Raw genomic sequence first — 23223 nt, 5'->3', positions numbered from 1 at the left:
GGGATTATGTAACAACTTCGTATTAACTCCAGAGACAACAGAAGAGAGAGTCAGGTTTTAAAAGTTTAAAGATTTATTAATAAACAAATTAAACTAGACTAGGGCTGCAACTAACGATTATTTTCATAATCGATTAATCTGTCGATTATTTTTTCGATTAATCAGTTTGTTATTGTTTAGCTATTTAACCTATACAAGTGAATACATTTCAGTTAAGAAAAAGAAAAACATAAGAGAATTGTGCAGTTGACTGCAATCTATTTTATTGCACATGAACACAGTCATCGGTGTAAAATGAGCTAAACAGTGCAAAATATCAGTCCAGAATAATTTTTTGGCATCAAAATATGAGAGGTAAATTCCATAAAAAATAATGTAGAATCTAGAATAGAGTTTGTAAGTGGTATCAGGGGTGGACATTAACTTCAAAACCAACTGGCCAGCAGGGCCGGTAACTCTGAATATTTACCGGCCCTGCCAAGAATCTACCGGCCCCGCTGGTCAGCTGCCAAAACGAGTCAAAATAACAACTGAACCGTTTTAAATGTAATAAACCGTTATTTTGCATACATTCACAAACATAATAACGTATTCAAGTTTGAATTTGTTTGTTCCCTCAACAAAACACGATTTTGTCGTCGCATACTTCCGGCATACAACGCAGTACATCACCAACTCCGCTTTGCTGTACTCGAGCCATTGACTGTGTTCGAGATGAGCCAGTTCTGCGCAGATTAGACCAGCAGTGATCGGCAAGCAGTGCATGCCGGTTAGATTTGTGTCCGAATTGACGTCGACTTGCTCTGACGTCATGCATACGTAGGCAACGATAACCTTGTGAGATCAAGGCGGCCGCAGATTGTCGAGCAAGGCGCTGCAGTTGCTCTCCACCGGCTGCAAAACCTAGAGCAGGGGTGTCAAACTCAAACTCACAAGGGGCCGAAATGAAACTCTGGGACGGAGTCGAGGGCCAAACTTAATATTTTTGAAAAAGTGACGGCAAATTTGCGCATTTTCTTTATCAACATATATGCAATTTTGAACTTTTAAATTTGGAAACAAACTTATTTCTGCATTAACACTGAATGTGGAATAACCAAATGACACACGAGCAAGTCAGTTTTAAATAAAAGGCATCAGTGGTATTCATTACTTGTGGTATAATCAGCATTTTTAAAATCTATTCAGGATTTATGTTTTCTTGTTGTTTATTCATTTTTCTTATTTTTTATTCTCCTTTTTTCTCCTGTAATACGTGTCATCGCTGCTGTGACATCTAGCTTTCCCCACTGAGGAACAATGAAGGGATTTTCTATTCTATTCATCTATCTGCAGCCTTTCCACTTCCTGTTTACTGTAGGTTAAATCTTTTCTCACGGGCCAACAACAAAATAAAAATATCATTTTATCTTAAATGAAAATGCAACATCTCACCTGTAAACTTTCATGTTTTGGAGCAGAAAAAGAGCATCAAACCAACATATTTAAAGCTCAGTTTGCTCCACTGGTTTACTGTGATGCTCACCTGTTCCAGCCAGATACCTGCATCATGGGGTTGATCTGAGCTGAGGAGGAGACTCCTGTTGTTTTGTTCATCTTCATCATAATAATGACAACATTAGATGACAACAGGTGCTCACATAGGTTTGTGCTGCTGAACATGTCTGAGCAGCTTGACCGCGTTGGTGTGTGTCGGGGAGGAAACACAACGACAGCAGCCACAGAGCCGTGCTGGTTTGAGCGTGTCGCTGCTCGCTGGAGTTATATCGGCTCTGTCTGGACGTTAGTTGGAACACTTTTTCTTTCAGTCGTGAACACTTTACTGAGCGGCTAGAATCTCCGTTTCTGGGCTTCAACGTCAGAAAACAGCTGAGTGAACTCGGCGCTGAGTGAGAGGAGTGTAGTTTGTCCGAGACAGCGGAGCTGCAGAGACCGGCAGCAGGCGGAAAAAACACAAAGGAGGGGGCTTCGTCGGCTCCGCACTGACGCCGCTAAGCATCATGGGAGTTGAAGTCTTTGCAGTAAAATCGGCCAGCGGGCCAGTTTTAATATATTTTTGATATTTATCTCGTGGGCTATATAAAAATGCTCAGCGGGCCGCATCTGGCCCACGGGCCTTGACTCTGACATATGTGACCTAGAGGATGACGGGAAACGCCTGGCTCTCACCTGATCTAAGATCTGATTGGTTCATATTTTGATCCAAACATCCGGTGGTAGAACATGAAATGTTAGTTGTTCACATGTATTCTGTAAATCACGTTATGTTGATGATGACAACAATATAGGCCATAAAGAGAAATGTGTTTTGTTTTCTTTTGTCACGTTTCCTATGAGCACACCAAACCTACAGCTGATAACCTTCACTTATTATTACAGTCATGTCTTCATATACAATATATGATATCCACAAGCACGTGAGGATGTGTTTCAGCTGCTAACAGGCACCAGAATTAAAATTGAAAGTTGAACAAGTGTGAATGCTAACGCGATATCTTCATCCACCGTCACCCCGAGCTACACATGTAGGGAAATCCAAGAGATTCAACTGGCAGAAACAACTGGTTCACACCAAAGGTTTTCTCTCTCTCTCTCTCTCTCTCTCTCTCTCTCTCACACTCTCTCACTCTCTCACTCTCTCTCACTCTCTCACTCTCTCACTCACTCACTCACTCACTCACTCACTCACTCACATAGATGAAAAGGCAGAGAGGAAATGGAGGACACCAAGTAGTTAAAAGAAAAACTATTTTCGTGAACGATTCGCTTCGGGCGCTTCCGCGGCCGGTGTGTCCCCGGCGTTAAACGCCGGCTTTCAGCCACTCCCCCTGCTGCTTCTGTCTGCTCTCGTCTGTGTTCCAGGCGAGGCGCTGCTCAGCTCGAACACGGTCATTCTCTGCGCCTCCCGTCTTCTTTAAACCGCCAAGAATCATTCCACCTACGCACACGCTTCTCTGCTTCATACCGTTTCGAACTGTCTCGCTTCTCCTCACCAGTTTTAAAGCGTTTTGCCAGAGATTTCCTCAAGAAATCCCATCCCTGTGGTGGCGCCATCTTCCTGCGTGCTTGTGTGTTTCTAGCGTGGTTCCACTTCGTCTTTAATAGTGAACTTATAGTTCCCGTGACTATAAGTAGAATCGCAGTACGTGCACGAATCGTACAAGTGCAGTACGTGGCTAGAGGCGCGCAGGTTCACGCGCGCGAAACGAAAACGGCGGCTTCCTACAGGACGCGGCCATGATGTAGGTGAAAGCCGGTGTGTAAATGACAAATAAGGCTTGGGCGCCACCCGGGCGGTAAGTCGTCAAGTATTTACCGCCCGACGAGAAAACTTAGCGCCAATGGCGCTCGGGCGCTTTAAAGGTCCACCCCTGGGTATGCATTGCTGGGGGGTGAGTGTCTTGTTCTCCATATAGTTGTCCAATGTTGGGGTTATTAAGTAGCGAACAATTAGTAAGCTTTAACTTACTTTTGGATTCTTCAATAAATTCTGTAAATATGGGAATATTTACCGATGTATTAATTAATTAAGATACTCTTTAGGTGTCCCGGGGCACCATCCCCTTCAACCAGGGAAAAATTTAATCCAAAACTCTTATCAGTCTTTCTTGAAGTTTGTAGAATCCTTGGAGCAGAGACTTCGCTTCGACACATCAAATCTACTGGAGGCAAAAATCTGAATTTCGTAACATTTAATTAACAATTTGTCAAATGAATAAACAGTGGAATAAATGAATAATAACCATGTGATATAATTGAAGATGGATGTGTTTGCGTGTGATGGAGGATGTATGAATGGGGTCCTTTGTTCTCACAAAGGAGTGGTGTGTGTGCGCGTGTGTATGGATTCAAAATGGAGTCTTGAATATAAGATGGCTGACCCCTTTGTCTGGCTAAAGTGTGGGTGGCAACTTGCACTTTAACTTCCAAAGCACTTAGAATCAGAAGTAACTTAACCTTAAACCACTCAAAACATTTCAAAGGATCATGAAGCTTCACCAAAGATTAATCACGAATTAATATCTTTTTTGTTTAACCGCTTGGCCATAGCAGAAACCATTTTAAGATACCAAACAATGATCAATAAGCAGTTTATTCTTTCAAAATGACCCGACGGACGTATTTGGGAACGAAAGAGGAAAACACGAAGCTACTTTTAAGCAATAGCGCAGTTTTATTGCTTATTCTGGACTATAGAGGAAACGGGAGAAGAAAGGAGAGAAAGAGATGAGTTTCTGATCACCAGAAGAGCGAGGCATCCCTCACTCTTTGAGTTGACGGTTCTCCGTGTTTCTCCACAGTTTTCGGCGTCGTCCGTCGGTTTGATGGCTTTCTCCGCTGTTTCCGGCGTTCTCCGTGAGTTTGACGGAGTTGCTGATTTTTCAGCCCGGTTCTGTGTTCTTCCCTTCAGCAGCTAGGGCAGCGAGCGGTTGGACAGACCTGATGGGCTTGTAGCTTAGCTTTCCAGCGGTTCCGTGAGCTCTACTGGAGCACTTAGACTTCCCGCGTGCTCAAGTTAGTCGGAGCGTATGACGAGCGTGTCCTTTACAGCCAGTGAACTGGGCATAAGAACCGAGTTTCTTTGTCTTTGTTGTGATTTATAGCCTGAGTTCGCGGGAAAGCTCCATGGGCTCCCGCACATGCGCAGAACGTGTTTCTGGTATTAGGCGGTGACGTCATCACAATGCTTCCGTGTGCAAAGCATCATGGGAAATGAAGTTTCTTGGCGCTGATGTGATTATTTGCTTTTCCGAGCAATTTAGCACAGTCTTTTGGAGAAAATTACTGCAGCAATTTCTCACGAGGGCATATTCTCAACACCATCGTTGCTTGTTTTTTTCTGTATAAGAAACACAAATAGACTGAAATAAGTACACATATAAAATAAAGCAGCACACACACTACAACACTAAATCAATATTACATTATTTGAATTAATTAACAATATACAGTGATCATTTATTTTGACAAAAATGTGTTGTGAGGCGTATTACAGCGTTAGACAGTAAAACAGCCTTTTAATAGTAAAAAAATGACTTTCTGAATTTCTCCTGTATTTAAAAATTGAAAGTGTACAACTATGCCGCGTTATATTCACCTGGACACAGCTCGTCTGTATATTTTTCTCCGCGGAGTTGTCCTTTTTTGAATGAGGAACATAGTTATGGGTTTGTGCCATTTTTCTCTTAACGAGAACATTCTTATAAACAGCCGTGCTAAATTTGGCAAGCGCATGATTCACAACACGGAGATTCACATCTAGAGTGAAGTGCTCCCATACTCGTGAGGTTTTTGCCCGGGGTTTCTCTTGTTTTGTCGCTTCTATTTTTCTTCTGTATTTCTTCTTGTTCCGCCATCTCTCACAGCAAGATGAGCGTCAGTAATGTGATACGTCATGAAAACCGAGGGCACTTATTGGCTCGTTTCTTCTTCTACGGCTCCACTGGTAGATCAGTGGCTCATTACTGCCACACACTGGCGGCAAATTGAACAGATTGTAACCGATGTCAGATTATGGTAAAAAATAGGCTTTATGCGGTAAAATATGATTATTAAACAACTAATCGATGACTAAAAAAGTTGTTAACTACTTTAATAATCGATTATAATCGATCAAATCGATTAGTTGTTTCAGCTCTAAACTAGACTAACTTTATCACAAAATGTATGGTGTAACTAAGGTGAAGTGAGACGGAGAATGGTGTGATGTGGAATGTTGTTCAGAACCAGCAAATCCGAATAAACGATTAGTTCTGATGGGAGTGAAGGTGATGTCTTCGTGCTAAGCTTTGGTTTGGATCCATCTTTTTGTTTTTACAACTTTACAGCCTCATTGACAATGACATCTTTAAGTAAGGAGACAATTTCAGATGTGTATTGCAGGATGTCTTCAGATTATTTAATATTCTCAATGCTAAAATAATGCTGCACTCATTGTGCCAAAAACAAGTATCTGGTGTGGATTTAAATAAATTAATTTTGCATATCGATATATGTGATAAGCCGTTTAATTTGAAAAAGTCCGTTTCTACTGCTGATTACAAATAGCCCTAACAACTAACTTACTCACCTGGTTGTAGATGCTGAGACTGTAGCTCAGTAAATGTTCTGCTGCTGCCTGATGCCTGGATGAAGACGCTGCAGCGTAAACAAGAAAGAGACGGGCATAAGATGTCATGCTGTGTTTAGGCAGAACGATGGGCAATTCTCACTCGCTGGGCCCGGCGACAGTGGGGGAGTCCCCGCCGCGGCGGCGCCCGCCCGATGTGTCAGACAAAGTAGAAATTTTGCTACACAAACGCCTAGCGTTCTTCTGATATGAAAATATTAAATTAATATTGTATGCGTACTTAAAACTTGAAACAAAGTTCATAAAAAGGCTGCAATCATACTCCAAAAAACAGTAAAAAATCTTACATTCTTCATCATCACAGTGAGACTCATCGGGTGTAGAAGACAGTCCCGCCCCCGTGGTGTCAACAGGTGCCTGTCGTGGCTGCAGATATTGTCTCACTGCATCTGGACACGACGATTCAAAAGTAAAATTAATTGGTTTAAGTTATGAGATACCGTATTGTGTGTGTAAACAGCTAGCGAGGGTCCGTCCGTGGACCTTGCATGGCAGGAGAGGCAGTTAGCTACAATGGTAACGCAAAAAGTTCCTTTGCTAAATTTATAAAGTCTACATACCTCTGCTTTGGGCCCGTTTTTTTCTTCCTCCTTCCTTCGCTTTGGGAATGCTGATCCCAATGGCTTGGGTGTTTTCATCGTAAAAGATATCAAAAGTTTAAATGCGACGACGACGTGATGTCCTTCTATAGTGCTACTCACACACGTGATCTACGGCACCCTTTTAATGGTCAAAAGCGTCGGAGCAGTGGCCCAAGCGGGAGCTCGTCATGTGGCTAGATCTTTTGAATTTAAATATTGATGTTTCAATTTCATGTCATTTCAGAGGGAAATTTTGAGTATGTAGAGGGTGCATTTCATATAACAAACATAAATGTAATAAACTTTTTATTTATTTATTTTTTAAATTTTGCGCCCTGTCCATCAGATGGCGCCCCAGGCGGCTGCTTTTGTCGCCTGTCGGCAAAGCTGGCCCTGTGTAGGAAGATAATAGAGACAGGACAGAACAAAGTGTTAGAAAAGGAAACTTTAGGTAGATTAATCCACCTACATGTTTTTAAGTTTGTAAGGCTATAATTTATAAGCATGTAATATTTATATATTTGATACAATTCAGATCTCCTTCAAACCTCAGTCCCTCACAGGACCGTAAGGCGTTTCGCGGGCCAAGGCAAGAATGAAGCCACTTTAAGCACGACTTTGATTTCGGTTTCGTTTTTTCTCTCTCGGAAGGTCCTGCTGAGAGACAGCAGCTTTCTTTTGTCGTTTTTATTTAATCTGGTGGAATGCCAGTGTTTTTTTGAGACCGCTTACGTGAGCTGCCGTGTTGGGCGTTCATTTTTGTACCTGCTGGTTGCTACAAACAGACAACATTGAAAGTATTCATTGCCACAGAAGTGAGGAACAGAAAAGGACATTTTTCTTTCAATGTTTAGAGCAGCAGGAACTCTGAGAGGCTAAAGGAGCATCAGTGAGAAAGACGTAGAAACACTACTTGCTGTAGTGAAGCAGAGGAACAGTAAAGATGAAAAAGCTACCTTTGTTAAAAGAAATGTTTGTTAGCTTTGAAAATGTGGGCATAACTTTTAGATACTTGTCTAAAACCCCAGCGAACCCCCCCCCATACATGTTCCGGCGTCTGCTTTGCCTTTAGTGAATATTGTTTTGACATCAGTATTTGTGTTCTGGGAAGGCTTGATTTACCATTCAAGCACTGATGGTAATCATGTGTTTTTGTGTCTCACAGCTCTAGTTGACATCACATGCACCCTCCTGCTGCTGAATCCAGATTTCACAACTGCCTGGAATGTCAGGTAAGTTTTCCTTTGAGAAATGGCTTTTCCGTTCCAAACAAGTTAGGTCTTTGTGTCTACGAAGATGACATACAGTGTGGCGAAAAGGGTGTTTAGCAGCCACTGATTGAGCATGTTGTTCTTCAAAAAAATAAAACGTCTGTAACATTCATCATAGCTACTCTTCAATTTTGAGAGATGGAATGTAAACATATGTGTCCAGGAAATAGGATTGTTCTAAAAATTGTAATTGTATAATGGTATAATGGTGCAGAAATAAGTGTTTGGTCAGTTACAAACATTAACTTCACTTTGCAACGTTACCTTGGTTGACAATAACAGAGGTCAAACTTTAGCTGTGGGTCTTCACCAGCTGGGCACACACTGTAGCTGGTACGTTGGCCAGTGCTTGTACGCAGATGTTCCCTAGATCAGATGTTTTGGGGCTGTTGCTGGGAGATGCTGACTTTCAACTTCCTCCACAGATGATCTGTTGGGTCGAGGTGTGGATACTGGAGGGAGTAGCCACTCCTTTGTTGCCACGTTTTATCTTCAATACTCTCACTGATGGAAGGAGGTTTTTGCCCAAACTCCTACAATACATGGCCCCATTCAGTCTTTCCCTAACACGGATCAGTCTTCTTGGGATTTTAATCTATGACGATGAAGTATGCCACTGTTGTCTGAGCTCTCTCCAGGTTACAGTTTCCCCTGTGTAGTTCTGGGCTGTTTCCTCACCATCCTCAAGAACATTTGTACCCCACAACATGAGGTTTTGCATGGTCGAGGGAGCCTGACAGAGATCTTGTAATAATTGCTCCAGATGTTGAGCTGCTGGCCTAATGTAGATGGGTTCATCCCAGTCTTGTACAATTTTGTCCCTGTTGTCCTTAGACAGCGATCTGGTCATGGTGAAGGTTGAAGTCTTTGGTGCTTTCACATCTGGGTCGCACGGACCCACCCTGGTAGCGTATATTATCTGGGTAGCCTGTGTGTTTTTTTCTGCCCAACCAACCTTTTTTTTCAGACCTCCTATCGTGGCAGTCCGCTTTGGGCTGAACTGTCTGATTGGTCAGCTGAAATTTATACCCATCTCAGATTGGCCGTTAGAATGATCCAGCAGGGGCTTCCTTAATGCACGATTCATTATCACTCTGGAGTTAACATCTCCTCTGACTGCTTCTGGGAGTGCTGCTCCAGCCACGGCAGCATGAGGACACACAGCATCCTCACTCCGAGAGAGAGCAGGAAGCGATTTCAGAGTCAGAGTCTCATGGCCGCCGTTGTTTACTAATTAAGGAGCACACCACGGACTTCTCTTTTGCCCCACCCATGTGCTAGGAGATTCCTGCATTCCCGAGAAGGCTGTGAACAAAACCTGCTCATGCCGACCCAGATGTGAGTGCGCCAGGTCTGTATGAATGTATGGACAGGTGACTTTTATACAGATAGTTCAAACAAGTGCTCTTGAACAGCTATTAAGTGGAGGAAACAAGGGAATCTAAAATCACACATCATCACTTCCTGGATTTTTTAAAAAGTCTACCTATGATGAAGAATACAGACCTCTGTCATCTTTAAGTGGAACAACTTCAACAGTCGGTGGCTGCCAAATATTTTTTGCCCCAGTGTAATCAGTTAAGTGAGAAAGTAATTTCCATTGTCGTCAAAATGTCAGTAGGAGCTTTTGAACCCATGGGTAGTGATGCGCCAATGCCTATACACTCCAGGAGATCTCTGAAAATGGTGTCGAAGGTCACTAAGATACGTATCAACTGGGTATGAATTACCTGGTCGAGGACTGAATCTCTTGACACCACGAGACATCCTATAGATGTCAGCCACGGTCACAGGTGAATGTGGTTGGGCTGGCTGGAAAGCTGGCCCGAACATCGCAGCAGCTGGTGGATAATGTTGAGCCGCTGGTGGGTAATGTTGCTGAGCAGCAGGAAGGTATTGTTGAGCTGGTTGGGGAGCTGGAACCATCACCGCAGCAGCAGGTGGGTAATGTGGGGCTGGAGGCCCCAGTGGGTGTGGTGGAGCTGACTGGGGAACCAGTTCAGCCACACCACCAGATGGGGGCAGTGGTGCTGAAGGAGGTGGGTGTGGTTCAGTCAGCTGGAGAGCTGGCAAAACCACACCAGCCGCGACGGCAGGTGGAGTGGCAGGTGGAGGAGCAGGTGGAACCGGGAGGGTTGAAGGGGTCCCCCTTCTTTCTCCAGTGAGCGCAGAAATCTGTGATTTTAAATCAGCAATTTCAATATCCCGCTCACGTATGTCATTCCTGATTTTGAAGAGATCAATCTTCAGAGCATTTTTCTCATCCTCCAAAACAGCAACTTGACTTTCTGCTCTCGATTTCTTATCCAACAACACTGCATTCTCTTTTAGAGCTTCATCCAGCTCCTTTCTGCTAGACTCATCGTCAGAGACGGAGCCGCTGGCTCCACCTCTATGCCTCTGCTCAGAAAGCGTGCGCATCGCACCTTGTGTAGCCACGTGACTCAACTTCCTTATCCCAGAGGTGAGCTAGAAGAACAGCAAACCGTCCCAGGTTCTCCGTGCGGGTTGTTGTTTTGACTCTCACCCTCGCCGGGTAAGGCAGCTGCATTCTCCTGCAGCTTCTTTAATAGGTCACCTGGTGTAAGATGCTCAAAGGACTCGTCGTAGCCACAAGCATTGAGGTTTGCAGAACCTATACATATTAAAACAGAATTGATGATTCCTTTCCCCACAGTGGAAAAACCAAGCTCTTCCTCAGACATTGTTTTGTCATTAATTTAAGTGTAATGTACCAGAAAACACAAAAAGAGTGTAATGTACGAGAGGTGCCACAAGATGGAGCACCTCACCTTAGAGCGCTAGGCAACAGTGCGGGAGGGGTAGTGAGCGTCACTCCGTTATGCACAGTGATGCCGTCCAAAATGGTGGACGGGCCTGGTGGAGACAGTCTTCTCACAATAAAAGTCAAAAATACGCCCAAAACTACTAAAAACATGCGGAGAGCTTGTTTTGTAGAGTATAGCGAGTTATGACGAGGACAAACGCCGCGTCGAACGGTTGACGGTGCCCCTGGATTTGTGTTTGCGGGCGTTGTCAGGCCTTGCTAATATTTAGCTTGCTAATATTTAGCTCACCAAGCTCGCGGGCGTTGTCAGGCCTTGCTAATATTTAGCTTGCTAATATTTAGCTCACCAAGCTCGCCGGCCTTATCAGGCCTTGCTAATATTTAGCTTGCTAATATTTAGCTCACCAAGCTCGCGGGCATTGTCAGGCCTTGCTAATATTTAGCTTGCTAATATTTAGCTCACCAAGCTCGCCGGCCTTATCAGGCCTTGCTAATATTTAGCTTGCTAATATTTAGCTCACCAAGCTCGCAGGCATTGTCAGGCCTTGCTAATGTTTAGCTTGCTAATATTTAGCTCACCAAGCTCGCGGGCATTGTCAGGCCTTGCTAATGTTTAGCTTGCTAATATTTAGCTCACCAAGCTCGCCGGCCTTGTCAGGCCTTGCTAATATTTAGCTTGCTAATATTTAGCTCACCAAGCTCGCGGGTGTTGTCAGGCCTTGCTAATGTTTAGCTTGCTAATATTTAGCTCACCAAGCTAACAGGCTTGGAGGTCTTTGTGAGGTGTGTCTCTTGGCGTAATTCTCACGGGAATCAGCCCTTCGACCACGGTATTCCTCCCACAGGTTCTCGTGCTAATTTGTCAGTATAGCGTGTAATTTGCGGTATATATATCTCGCTACGCTCTTCCGGTATGGGCTTAAGATGAGCTTTCTTCAGCTAATCAAAGCAGCGGGCAATAAAGCACTTATTTCTGCTTCAGGCATCCCTGGTTAATTCCGAGCACAGAATTAATGTCCAGAATTCTCGTCGGAAAATGTTGAGTGATTCACGATTGATCAGATCGGAATCAGAGGTAGCTTAATGCTAAGTGGAGATCAGCATTTCCTGACTCATGTAACACAAGCTTTTCAACGGTGACAAAACCACACAAATAAACGTAGCAGAATCACTCAAAGGACGTGACAAACTCGATCACAAATGTATTTACCTTTAAATCAACACACAGTTAATCTCTTGCAGTTTTAAACTGTAGCTTCGCTATAGACACATAGACTGCAAGGGAGGGTAGCGCCCCTGGTGGGGGACGGGAGTCTCCGGGTTTTGGGAAATAGGTAGGGACAGCGTCCCCAGATGGCGAATAATGAGATTGCCCTCGTTTTCCACCCAGACAGAAAATAATAGTTTTTTAAGGAATAATTAATGGATCAGAACCAACACGAAGTGGACAATTCTAATAAAGTCTGGCTGACTTCTGCCAATATGTAGGGTTTGGTAAATTGAGTGCTTTAAGAGCTCAATACATATTACCTCTACTTATGACCAATAAGCTGTGATACTCTATATAAATATAGAATATCAACCCTGCTTGGTCTTTACGGTGTTTAATCAGAAGATCTAGGGATCTTGCTTTATCAGGGGATTGTACACACTTTGTTTTGATTCAGAAAACAGTCAGGTTTATAAAAGTAAAAATTTATTTTACCAACAATTAAAACATTAACTAACATTTTACTGTGATGGATGGAACTAGATGTGATGTATGAACCTATGTGTGAATGTGATGTTATCAGAACTTCCGTATCTAGGAGAGCTGAGTTCTGGATGCAAAAGAATTTGGTTTACGTTAAGCTATGAAGTTTGATTTTATAGCCAGTGTGAGTCCACCTCACATGGACTCACACTGGCTAAATACAAGGAAAGTAAAAAAAAAATACACTTAGTCCTTATTTTTTAACTAGTTTACCAATAAAGGCTGAGAATTATACTGGCAAGTGTAGCTACTAAAGAATAAAGTTACTGCCACGACTGAGAGGTGAACCTGTGCAAAACAACATGCCAGTCCAACCACTGGACCATGGAGTCTGTTAGAAAGCGATAGTCGCCTAACATACATTTCCTTTGCTGACCTATAAGTGCAGCTATGTAGACAGGATGCATGGTTTATACAGTGGTGTTTTATCCCCAGTGCAGAAGTAATTTGCCAGAATATCCACAGAATACCTATGTTTTAAAACAAAGACAGGGAGGTGAAATGCCTGATGATGCAAGTAGTTTTCATTCAGGCATTTTCAGAATTTTCAAAGTAAAATGCTAAATTTGCAGCTGATACAGGGAAATGCATGAATGCAGTCAACAATAGGTTTGTGGGTATTATTCATTAGGAAATAAAAATATCACATGGTATAAAGCTCAGAAAAGTGGATTCTTCATTACATGGCCCCTTTAAATGAGTGCTACATACAGCTGAGTAATGTGTGTGTATTACAGGAAAGAGTTGCTGCAGTGTGGTGCTCTTAGCCCAGAGAGGGATCTGTACCTTGGAAAGCTGACACTCACCAAGTTCCCCAAGAGCCCAGAGACATGGATACACAGGTAACATTGACTTATAAGTAAAATGAGTAAAAGAGATACACGCATAACATGAATACGCTGCTAACGCTGGTAACATGGGTTCGAAGGTAACATAAGTATCATGGTTAACATGGGAAGTGTGTGTGAGGCAGTGCCTTTCAAGCGTTTGTGTGTGTGTGTGTGTGTGTGTGTGTGTGTGTGTGTGTGTGTGTGTGTGTGTGTGTGTGTGTGTGTGTGTGTGTGTGTGTGTGTGTGTGTGTGTGTGTGTCTTACGCTGCAAGTTGTGAAGCGCGTTCCATCCGCGAGCGGCATCACCAAGCGGAAAGGCTTCGCAGGACAACAAATGTGAATATTAAAATCGCCAAGGATAATCACTCTATCATATTTCGGAAGAAACTCTGCTAAGATGTCAGAAAATTCATTTAAAAAGTTAGAATTGTACTTTGGTGGGTGGTAACAAAGTAAGAACAGCACTGGGGAGCTAAAATCCAGCTCAAAAAGTGATAATTCAAAGCTACTTGGAGTCACAGAGGCCGAGAGTCGTTTCAGGTGGAGGGTAGAATCAAACAGAGTTAGTAGACCCCCACCACGACCGGAAAGTCTAGGCACGTTGAGCACTGAACATTGCAAAGGACAAAGTTCTGAGAGAGCAGCCGACTCACCAGGCGCGACCCAGGACTCCGTCATGCAGAACAGGTTTAGCTTGTGATCGACGAAATAATCCTTTAAAATGGCTGTTTTATTTCCAATTGAACGTACGTTCTGGAGAGCAACCCTAAGGGGTGGTGCAGGCTCCGAGCAGATTGATTGGAAGGACGGGGCAGCATCGTCCAGCATTGGGTAGCTCAGGTTAGCAGAGTTAACACCACCACCAGGCGGCCAGGTTTTCTTCAGCTCGCCTCTTTTTCGGCTTAATATTTAAAGTTACTTTTTTCGTAACGTACGTGGTGCATTTGACAAGACAGCTGAAAACGGCTCGTGCATGCATCGGTCACTGCCTCCGGTCGGGTTTACTCTCTCTCTCTCTCTCTCTCTCTCTCTCTCTCTCTCTGTGTGTATTAATTCATGAACTTAAATATCAATGTTCTGATTTCATTGAAAAACTTATTCTGTAATAGTTCCTTTACTATTGTGATTAAAAATATTTAATCTAAGTTCTGAGGCTGCTCTGTAAATAGTTTTCAAATAAACACACATAGCAACTTCTGATCAATCCATATCAATTTCAGACTTAAAATAATGTATTGATGTAAACCACACCCACTTCCGAGTTAGGCCACACCCACTCCGAGTACAGATACAGATAATTTAGATGGTTGAACAGATACAGATACAGATAGCTGTGTACTTGCACATCCCTAACTGGTACCAAAATAAAAAAGACAAAGAACTGTTTGTTAAAACATTTTATTTCTTTTATTGGCCATTAGTTATATAAAAAATGTCCAGCCAGCATTTTCAGCTTTATCACTATTGTCTGAGTCTCATTCATTCCAATCTTCTGAAGTTGCCAAACCTTCTGGTCCACAAATCCGATTTTTCTAAGCTTTTTTACTTTAAATGTATCTAACCTGTAAGATACTCAAATAACAAAGAAAGTGAAGGGAGGGTGTTACAACATGGAGATGTTGTGAAATTGAATGAGACTCACTAACATTACAACGATAGGAACTATATTAAATTAAATCCATTAAAATGGACATGGTAATTAAAGAATCTATTAAAATCCCTAACTTGGTAATCATAAAAGGACTTTCCAACAGTGACCTTGATGAAGAAGTAGCAACTTACCTTGAGAAACTGTTCAATCAACCGCCACATCCGGATAGATGATGCTCTGTCAGAGTATGGTAGACTGATGATAGCGGAGTTCAATCACACTAGTTCAATGCATTCCTTAAACCTTCTTTAGCCACTTACTATCCAAAGCTCTGCTCAGCCCGAAGTTGCATTCGAAATTAAGAGTTTAGCTGAGGTGTATGCAGCAAATGCGCAGAATGTTACCAGAGCATACATGAAACAACGAAGAAGAAGAAGAAGAAGATATTATTTCTATAGCGCCTCTCAAGATAAAAATCAGGAGGCGCTTCACAAAAACAAAATGTAACTAGAACTGCAAGCAGTTATCAACGGGTTCCAAGCCCCCAGCGCCAGTCGCCCACCCGCCCCGCCCTCAACTTCGCCAGTCCTCACGCGGTCCCGCCCCAAAAACACGTTCTCCCGCCGGCGTCCCGTCAGCTCACTTCAACCGGCGCAATGAAAGTAACACTCAGGATACGTCATTAAACCTGCAAAGCCTATACACATATCTTTCAGAGGCATGGCTGACTTCTCAATCGTGATTACAATGGAATTCCACTGTTTCCTTATTAAAGAACGTGAAGATTTAATGAGTGAGATTATCAAACAATCATCTATACATCAACAGAATATTACAAATAACATAAAGACTTGATAATGTCTTTAGATTTAATAGATTTTCAACAAAAACAATGAGTTTCATTTTGTGACTTACTGATCAATTGTTTTAAAAAATCATGAAAAATACATAAATCATCATAAAATTACCAAAATATTCTCACATGGCAGTGTTAACATGCGGAATAATATGATGTTGTTTTTAAATCAGTTGACTCAAAGCTTTTTTGAAGAAAAATTAGGAAATATAACTATAAAGGTCACAACAAAAATTTAAATATTCATAAAAAAATAGTGCTACTTTCTATAATTAGGAGAAAAATCTCAGATCGCCATAGGTACGTGTGGAATGTTGTAAATGGCTTATATTTACTGTATACCTAAAAAGTTTTCTAACAAAAATTAATTACGTTGTTGTCCAACTATACAGAAAAACTGGTAAAAAGTTAAAAATTAATTAAAAATCTATGCTTTTGTACAGAAATCTCAAAATATTCCCAGGTTGCCTCTGTGATGTGAGAATTCTTCTTATATTTTTGTTGGGGTCATAAATGTAAAACTGTACTTACAATAAAATAATATTTGCATTAGTGTCTGTAGACAAAAATATTTCCTAAAATTAAACACAAGGGGGAGCTCATATCAAGACGACATTTTTTTTGTTTCATAAACCACCTAAGAGTGAACTTTGTAGCAAATTACAAGAAGGTTGTGAGAACAGAATTTGCGCTACAATTGCTAGCCTAAAAATGTATTTTCATAAATATAAAGCGTAAACCTCAACATGGAGCTGCGGCTTTCGTGACATAAGCTCTAGCCTATCCAGCTAACACAATCTGGAAATCTTAGCCTCTTACATGCAAAGAATGATTTTTAGGAAATTTTTCAAATTTGAAATTTTAAATGATAATAAGCCACGCCCACTTTGATAAATCATTACCATATTGATAATGTAATCTTAAGACTCTATAGTGATGACAACCACTAAGTTTCGTGCAGATCCATTTAGCCAGTTCAGCAGTATAATTTCTTCCCAGTTATAGCGCCCCCTATTGTTTAATCAAGTTGAAAACCAGGACATACACTTGAATTGACCTTAGGTATGACTGTTATGAACAGCTTTGAAAAATGTCAAAATCTTTTGAAGTTACTCTAAAAAAACTTTTTCATTCTCCAAAATTTTTAAAAAAAAATCATATTAAAAAAAATAAGCAAATTATCCAAAATCCCTTCACATCTTTTGGTCAGCCGCTCCTCCTCTCTTGTCAGGGAAAGATGTGATGTGATTGAGTTTGACGGCCGGGAGGAGTTAACGAAAGTACGTTGGACTTACTATGCAAATTTCTACTAATTTGCATAAGTTTAAAACATTTTTTAAAATACTCATCTAAATTTGACTGACTCAATGAACATACTGGATGAGATCATTTGTTTTTTTACGAAAGTAATGGGGAGAAACATGCCAAAAATATTTTTGGGGTACCACAGCACCACCTATTGGACAAAATTCAAAAAATTTTCTGTGATTGTAGATGTCATTATGACTGATATGAATTGTAATTTTCTGTATAGAATATGTATTTTTCAGGAGTAAATGGGCGAAAACGTTTAAAGCCTATTTATAGCCTATAAGCCACGCCCACTTTTTAATCATTTTCAAAATATAGCTTAAGGGTCCGATGATTAACATATGTGCCAAGTTCTGTGGAAATCCATCAAGCCGTTTAGCTGAAACAAACTTTTTGACTCTTTAGCGCCCCCTATTGGTGAATCCACACAAAATCGAGTAGATAGGGCTTACCGCTCATACTTCATAAGGGTGTAGAGTCTCATCAATTTATCTTGAGAAATGGTGAAGATATCATCAATTACCACATGTGCTAGCTAGCACACTGATTTTGACATGGTGTCATTAGCCCAATTTTCAATATTTCTGCCTTTTTCTTCATCACCACAACTTATCTTAGTCCATAGATCATATGTACGAAGTTTGAAGTTGATTCGACGAAAAATGACGAATAGGTGATAGAAAGTAAGTTTTGAGTTTTTTGCGATCTAGCAAAAAATCTAGTTAGGCGGAAATGGGCGTGGCCAATACAAAAAAGATGGAGAATCACCCAAGGATCATGTACATATAAAGTTTATGACTGTAGGACCTACGGTTTGGGAGCTAGTAGCTGAAACGTGTTGACCTCCGCAATAGCGCCACCTAGGTGACGCGGGGTCCAAATTTTCGAATCTGAGTAGCGGTCAGGATTTTGTATCAGACTGCCATGTCAGATTTTTCCTGGCAATTTCTGGCTCCTGCCCCCATACAAACGTAGCGGAGAAGAATAATAAATAATAATGAAAAATCCGTAGAAAAACAATAGGGTTCCCTGCCCTTTGGGCTTGGAACCCTAAAAATATAAAAAAGAATTTAGAAAATGGTTAAAAATATATTTAAAATGAGCAAAAAATAGACAATTGTGATTAAAAAAATGTTAAGAAAGAGAGAGAGTGGTGAAGAAGGTCATACAAAAGCCAGCTTGAACAAGTGAGTCTCCAGCTGCTTTTTGAAGGAGACCACTGAGTCCACTGATCTCAGGCTCAGGGGAGAGAGTTCCAGAGTCTGGGGGCCACAGCAGCAGATGATCTGTCACCTTTGGTCTTTAGTCTGGTGCTGCACAACCAGTAGACTTTGATCACTGGACCTCAGGGACCTGCTGGGGGTGTAGGGCCTAAGAAGATCACCAATGTAAGATGGTGCTTGTCCATGTAAGGCCCTATAGACCAGAACCAGGATCTTGAAATGAACCCTGAAGTTGAAACAACTAAAGGGGCCAACCAGAGTGGACATTCACTAGAGAACATGCTTAAACAGGAGTTAGCCAACCTTACTGTGTCCTCTCATCAGGTTCAGCTTCCAGTTCCTGGTTCTGCAAATAGCAGTGAAAGAAGTTCACAAACACAGGATGAACATCTTCCTGATCAACTTCTTGTTGATTCTTCACAGCTTAATGATTCAAACTTAGCCTTAAATCAAAACCTGACTGATTTAAATGTGCCAAAACAACCCGATCAACCCTCGCTTGATCTTAACCCACCAAGTGTCCAACGAGTAGTGGTGGAATATGTGGTGCGCAGTAGTGAGATGTCGACACACTCACCTCTGCCAAGTAGATTCAGAGCCTTCTCTGGACACATTCTTGTCCAAACAATGAAGCAGATTATGATAGATGGCACACAAGTATCGCAGTTCTCATGAATGACCCATTCATTTCTGATATGAACTGCACACAATGCATACTTGACTGTCTTTGACCACCAGCTACAGATATCTCAAAACATTTAGGCCCAGACGCTAAACCTTCTGAGTATCAGAAAGTGCTAGACTCCGCTTATAGAGCAGTCGAAGATGGTGATGAGCTCTTGGCATGTTTTATGAACACACTTCAGAATGAAGGAGAAAGACCATCAACTTACCTGCAAAGACTACATGTTTGTCTGACAAAAGCCATGCGACGTGGTGGTGTCAAAATATCAGAGGATGACAAATAGTTGCAAAGACAGATCCTTCGTGGTTGTTGGGAGGATAGCTTTATCACTGATTTCCAATTGGGTCAAAGAATAGAGTCCACCTTCTTTCCAGGCTTACTCTTGCTTTTACGGACTGAAGAAGATAAATAAGCGTCAAAAGTCAGCCGTATGAAACAACACTTTGGTCGGAACTAACTTGGTATTAGAAATATAAAACAACGGGCCATATCAAACAGTCAAGAATAAAGTTATGTTCAAACCAAGCACACTATTGTTTTTCTTGTGAAATTCCGTAGACAGCTCAGAATATGACCCTCCTAGTCTGGGTACTCTTCAGGTACTGGCAGGAAGCTGGAGAGTGTTTTGCGTCTAAGGCTGTTCAGTGGCTCCTAAAAGAGCTGTTGTGTCTGATATCACCCGCAAGCGTTGCAGAGAGGCTTTGACCTTGAGGTCAAAAGAGAGGATGGTCTCAAAATGCTTGTTCACCGGTTTGGCCGAACCGGTAGGCAGCTGGAAACTTAAGTAGATCAGGAAATAATTCTGTTTTATCAACTCCTGTTGATAAATTTGGCAAATCCGGATTTGACACATGGCGCACAACGTGAACAACAGACTCCAGCTGAGGCTCCACAGCGATCCACAGAGAAGCCAGGAGACATTACCAAAAATATCTCAGAAAACCAGTCAGATACTCGGAGGTTAACTCTTAGTGTGAAGTGAGAATGTTTTTACACATTTATGTGAAGTGAATGTTAAACATTATTACCCCCAAATTCCACTACCTCCGCTCCGCTCCGGCACGAACGCCGGTGCAAAATCGGTCCCGTTGTAGTCAATCAGAGCAATTCCACTACTGCGGCCGTGCTCCGGCAGTGCGGCGCCCTCTGTTCCGGCGTCCGGCAAAAATAGAATCGATCCTATTTTTGCCGGACGCCGGAGCACCTCCGCAGTCAATGGACAGAAATCACAACCGCCCAACAGGAAAAGGAGCAAGCACAACTTCCGTTTTTCACAATAAATCGATAAACAAAAGGCGTTTTTTGTTTCATATGCACCGGTTTAACAACTTTTAACAACTATCAATGGTGGCTGAAGTTTAAATGCACAAAAGTAAGCCATAAATACAGTTTCTACTATCAAAGTAATCACACTTTGTTGATCCAAACACTGCTGATCTCTCAACACAAGTGATGGGCAGATTAAACAGCTCATTTCGATGCTTCTCCCACACAACGGGTGTTTGGATCTAACTTCCGCGTTTATTGCTCGGACTGTATCGCAAGATCTCGAAAATCCCGTGCATGCTTGTTTGCCCCCCTCAGGTCTCCGCACCGGAGCGGAGCCGTTGTACAGCGGGTACCAGTAAAAATTGAGTTCGGAAGCGAGCGGCTGCGGAAGGCGGGGGCGGAGCGGAGGTAGTGGAATTTGGGGGTTAATCATCTTGTTATATTGTGAATGAGTGTACTGATAGATTAACTTGTTAAATCAACAAAAACTGATCTGGTGTAGTTTAAGATCTGAAATGAATCATTGCTGGAAAAATATTCATTTTAACCCATCATTGATTAATGCACACATTATTCACACACTTTGGGATTTAAACATCTTGTTTATTCAACACATTTGATTATTTCAACCTATAAAGTTGTAAAGTCATTTATGATTCAAGGAAGATTAACTTAAATCCAAGTGAAAGTGCAGAAGTCTTCGCATGAGACCTAGAGCAAAGATATTATGGCTTCTTTTGTCAGTGGCACGTTGCCTATCCCTTTCTTTCTTGGAGGCCAGGCAGATGTAATGCATCCCTGGATGTGTGACGCAGTTTGTGGCTGCAAATTAAAAGTTAATTTCTGCTCATGTTGATGAAAACTTGACCATTGGTACGCTACCCCCCACCCCCACCCCCCTTGGGGCAGCAGTAGCTAAGGAGGTAGAGCGGGTTGCCTCATGATCGGAGGGGCAAGGGTTCCAGCTCCCGCCAGCCAGGGTATTCTGCTGTTGTGTCCTTGGGCAAGACAGTTCACCCAACTTGCCTGTGTTGGTGGTGGTCAGAGGGGCTGACGGTGCCAAATGGTAGTCTCACCTGTGTCAGACCGCCCCAGGGCTAGGGATGGGTACCGAATTCGGTACTTTTTAAGGTACCGACCGAATTCCACAGTACCGACCGAGCACCGATTCACGTCATTTCAAACGGTGCCTCGTTTCGGTACCCGTCCTTCATAACGAGAACTTCCCTAGACAGCTGTGCATGCGCAAAAGCGTTATGTCGTCGGTCCCTGCGAGCGAGTTGTAAACGGAGCGGCATGGTAGAAAGAAGAACGCACGCTAACGCTTGGGTCCACTTCACTAAATGTGACGGGTAACTGGGTGATGATAAAACCAGCGACAACGATCTAAGTGAGACATCCTCATCTTAATCTGCTCTGGTAGGTAAATAAAATGTTTAAGATAACGTTACCTTGATATGTTAGCTTCCGTTTCGCTAATGGTGCGTTCGCTTTCTCCTCGGAACTCAGAATTTCCGACTAGAAGAACATGAACGCGCTCTAAAGGTTGGCTTCACTTTACTAAATGCGACCGGTGATTGGGTGAAGATGAAACCAGCGACAACGATCTAAGTGTGAGGCATCATCGTTTTAATCTGCTCCAGCAGTTAAATAAACTGTTAAAGATAACGTTAGCTTGATATGTTAGCTTCCATTGCTACCATTGTTATCAGCTAATGGTGCGTTCACTTTCTCCTCGGAAATTCTAACTTCCCAGTAGGAAAAATCAAATGAACAAAGACGGCCAAAGGAATGAAGATACACAGTAAATTTAGTTCACATTAAAGATGTTTGCTTCAGTTTAATTATCAGCTTATAAAACTACAAGGACGATGTTAAAATACAAACAGTTGAATGTTATTTATCTTGATATTTATCAAATATTGTTATATATTGAGAAAAATGTATATTTAATTATAAAAGAGAATTAAAATAATAAACACTCAAAAGTATCAAAAATTGGTACCGTTAAGTACCGGTATCGATTCCTAGGTACCGGGAATTAGTACCGGATCGATTCAAATGTCAAAGGTACCCATCCCTACCCAGGGCGACTGTGGCTACAGAGTAGTGAATGTGAGAGTGCATGAAAGCCTCTTTGAGTGTCCTAAAAAGGGCTATATAAGTTTAATGTATTATTATTATTATTCAATGTATTACACACACACACACCCCTTTCCAAGGGCACGGGGTCACAGACAGAAGACTACGAGGTGTTGGAGGACCTTAGAGGCCCTGATGACTCAGCAGAGGAAGACAGAGTTAGTTCTTAGGCACCAAAGTAGCAGGATTGAGGAAAACTAAACCCTCACACAGCAGAGCAGTCAATAGATATCCCAGTCAGCAAATTGTAATTCCATTTAGCGAAATCCGCAGGCTGGGACCACGTTGAGGAGGAAGCCAGAACCATGAGGAGAAACGGACCAGACCATAGCAAACCACATCGATCCACAGAGAAGCCAGGAGACAGGAAAACCCAGAGGACATCCAGAACTCCAGAAGGACCAGAGCCCAGAACAGGAGGAAGCAGAAGCCAGGCGATGGTCGAAGAATGCAGCGATGGCATTTCCAGGCAGTGAGGACATCTGACGAAACTCATCCAAGCATCAAAACACACACACAGGGCATTTGACCGTAGTTCCTCACAGATGGCGTCTGATGGAAAATTAAAAATAAAAAAAAATAAATCCCTAGTACAATATGTACCCTGTATGTGCTATGTATATGGAGATTATGTGAAAAGAGGTCAGCTGAAGGATGTGGATGTAGTAAACTGTGTGTACTGAAAACGGTGCACAACCAAACAAAATAAACAAAACTATAACATATGTTTGGGAAAAACGAAAGCTGTCAAAAGCAAATACTGTAATCAAAAATGGAAGACCTCTTATGATGA

At 42.1% G+C, this 23223-nt stretch overlaps 1 protein-coding gene across 2 annotated transcripts in view; it reads left to right on the top strand.

The window, feature by feature from the left end:
- Positions 1-23223, top strand: part of ptar1 (protein prenyltransferase alpha subunit repeat containing 1) — a 55370-nt gene that overhangs the window by 17293 nt on the left and 14854 nt on the right. For both annotated transcript variants that reach the window (XM_015975045.3, XM_054734310.2), the window contains exons 3-4: positions 7877-7943; positions 13261-13365. In XM_015975045.3, the coding sequence (XP_015830531.1) occupies positions 7877-7943; positions 13261-13365 (172 nt within the window). The remainder of the gene's footprint in view (positions 1-7876; positions 7944-13260; positions 13366-23223) is intronic.

The sequence above is a fragment of the Nothobranchius furzeri genome, chromosome 17 (genome assembly GCF_043380555.1).
Source record: "Nothobranchius furzeri strain GRZ-AD chromosome 17, NfurGRZ-RIMD1, whole genome shotgun sequence".
NCBI lineage: Eukaryota > Metazoa > Chordata > Actinopteri > Cyprinodontiformes > Nothobranchiidae > Nothobranchius > Nothobranchius furzeri.
The sequence above is the reverse complement of the archived record's forward strand: the minus strand, read 5'-3'. Positions and strand labels throughout refer to the sequence as shown.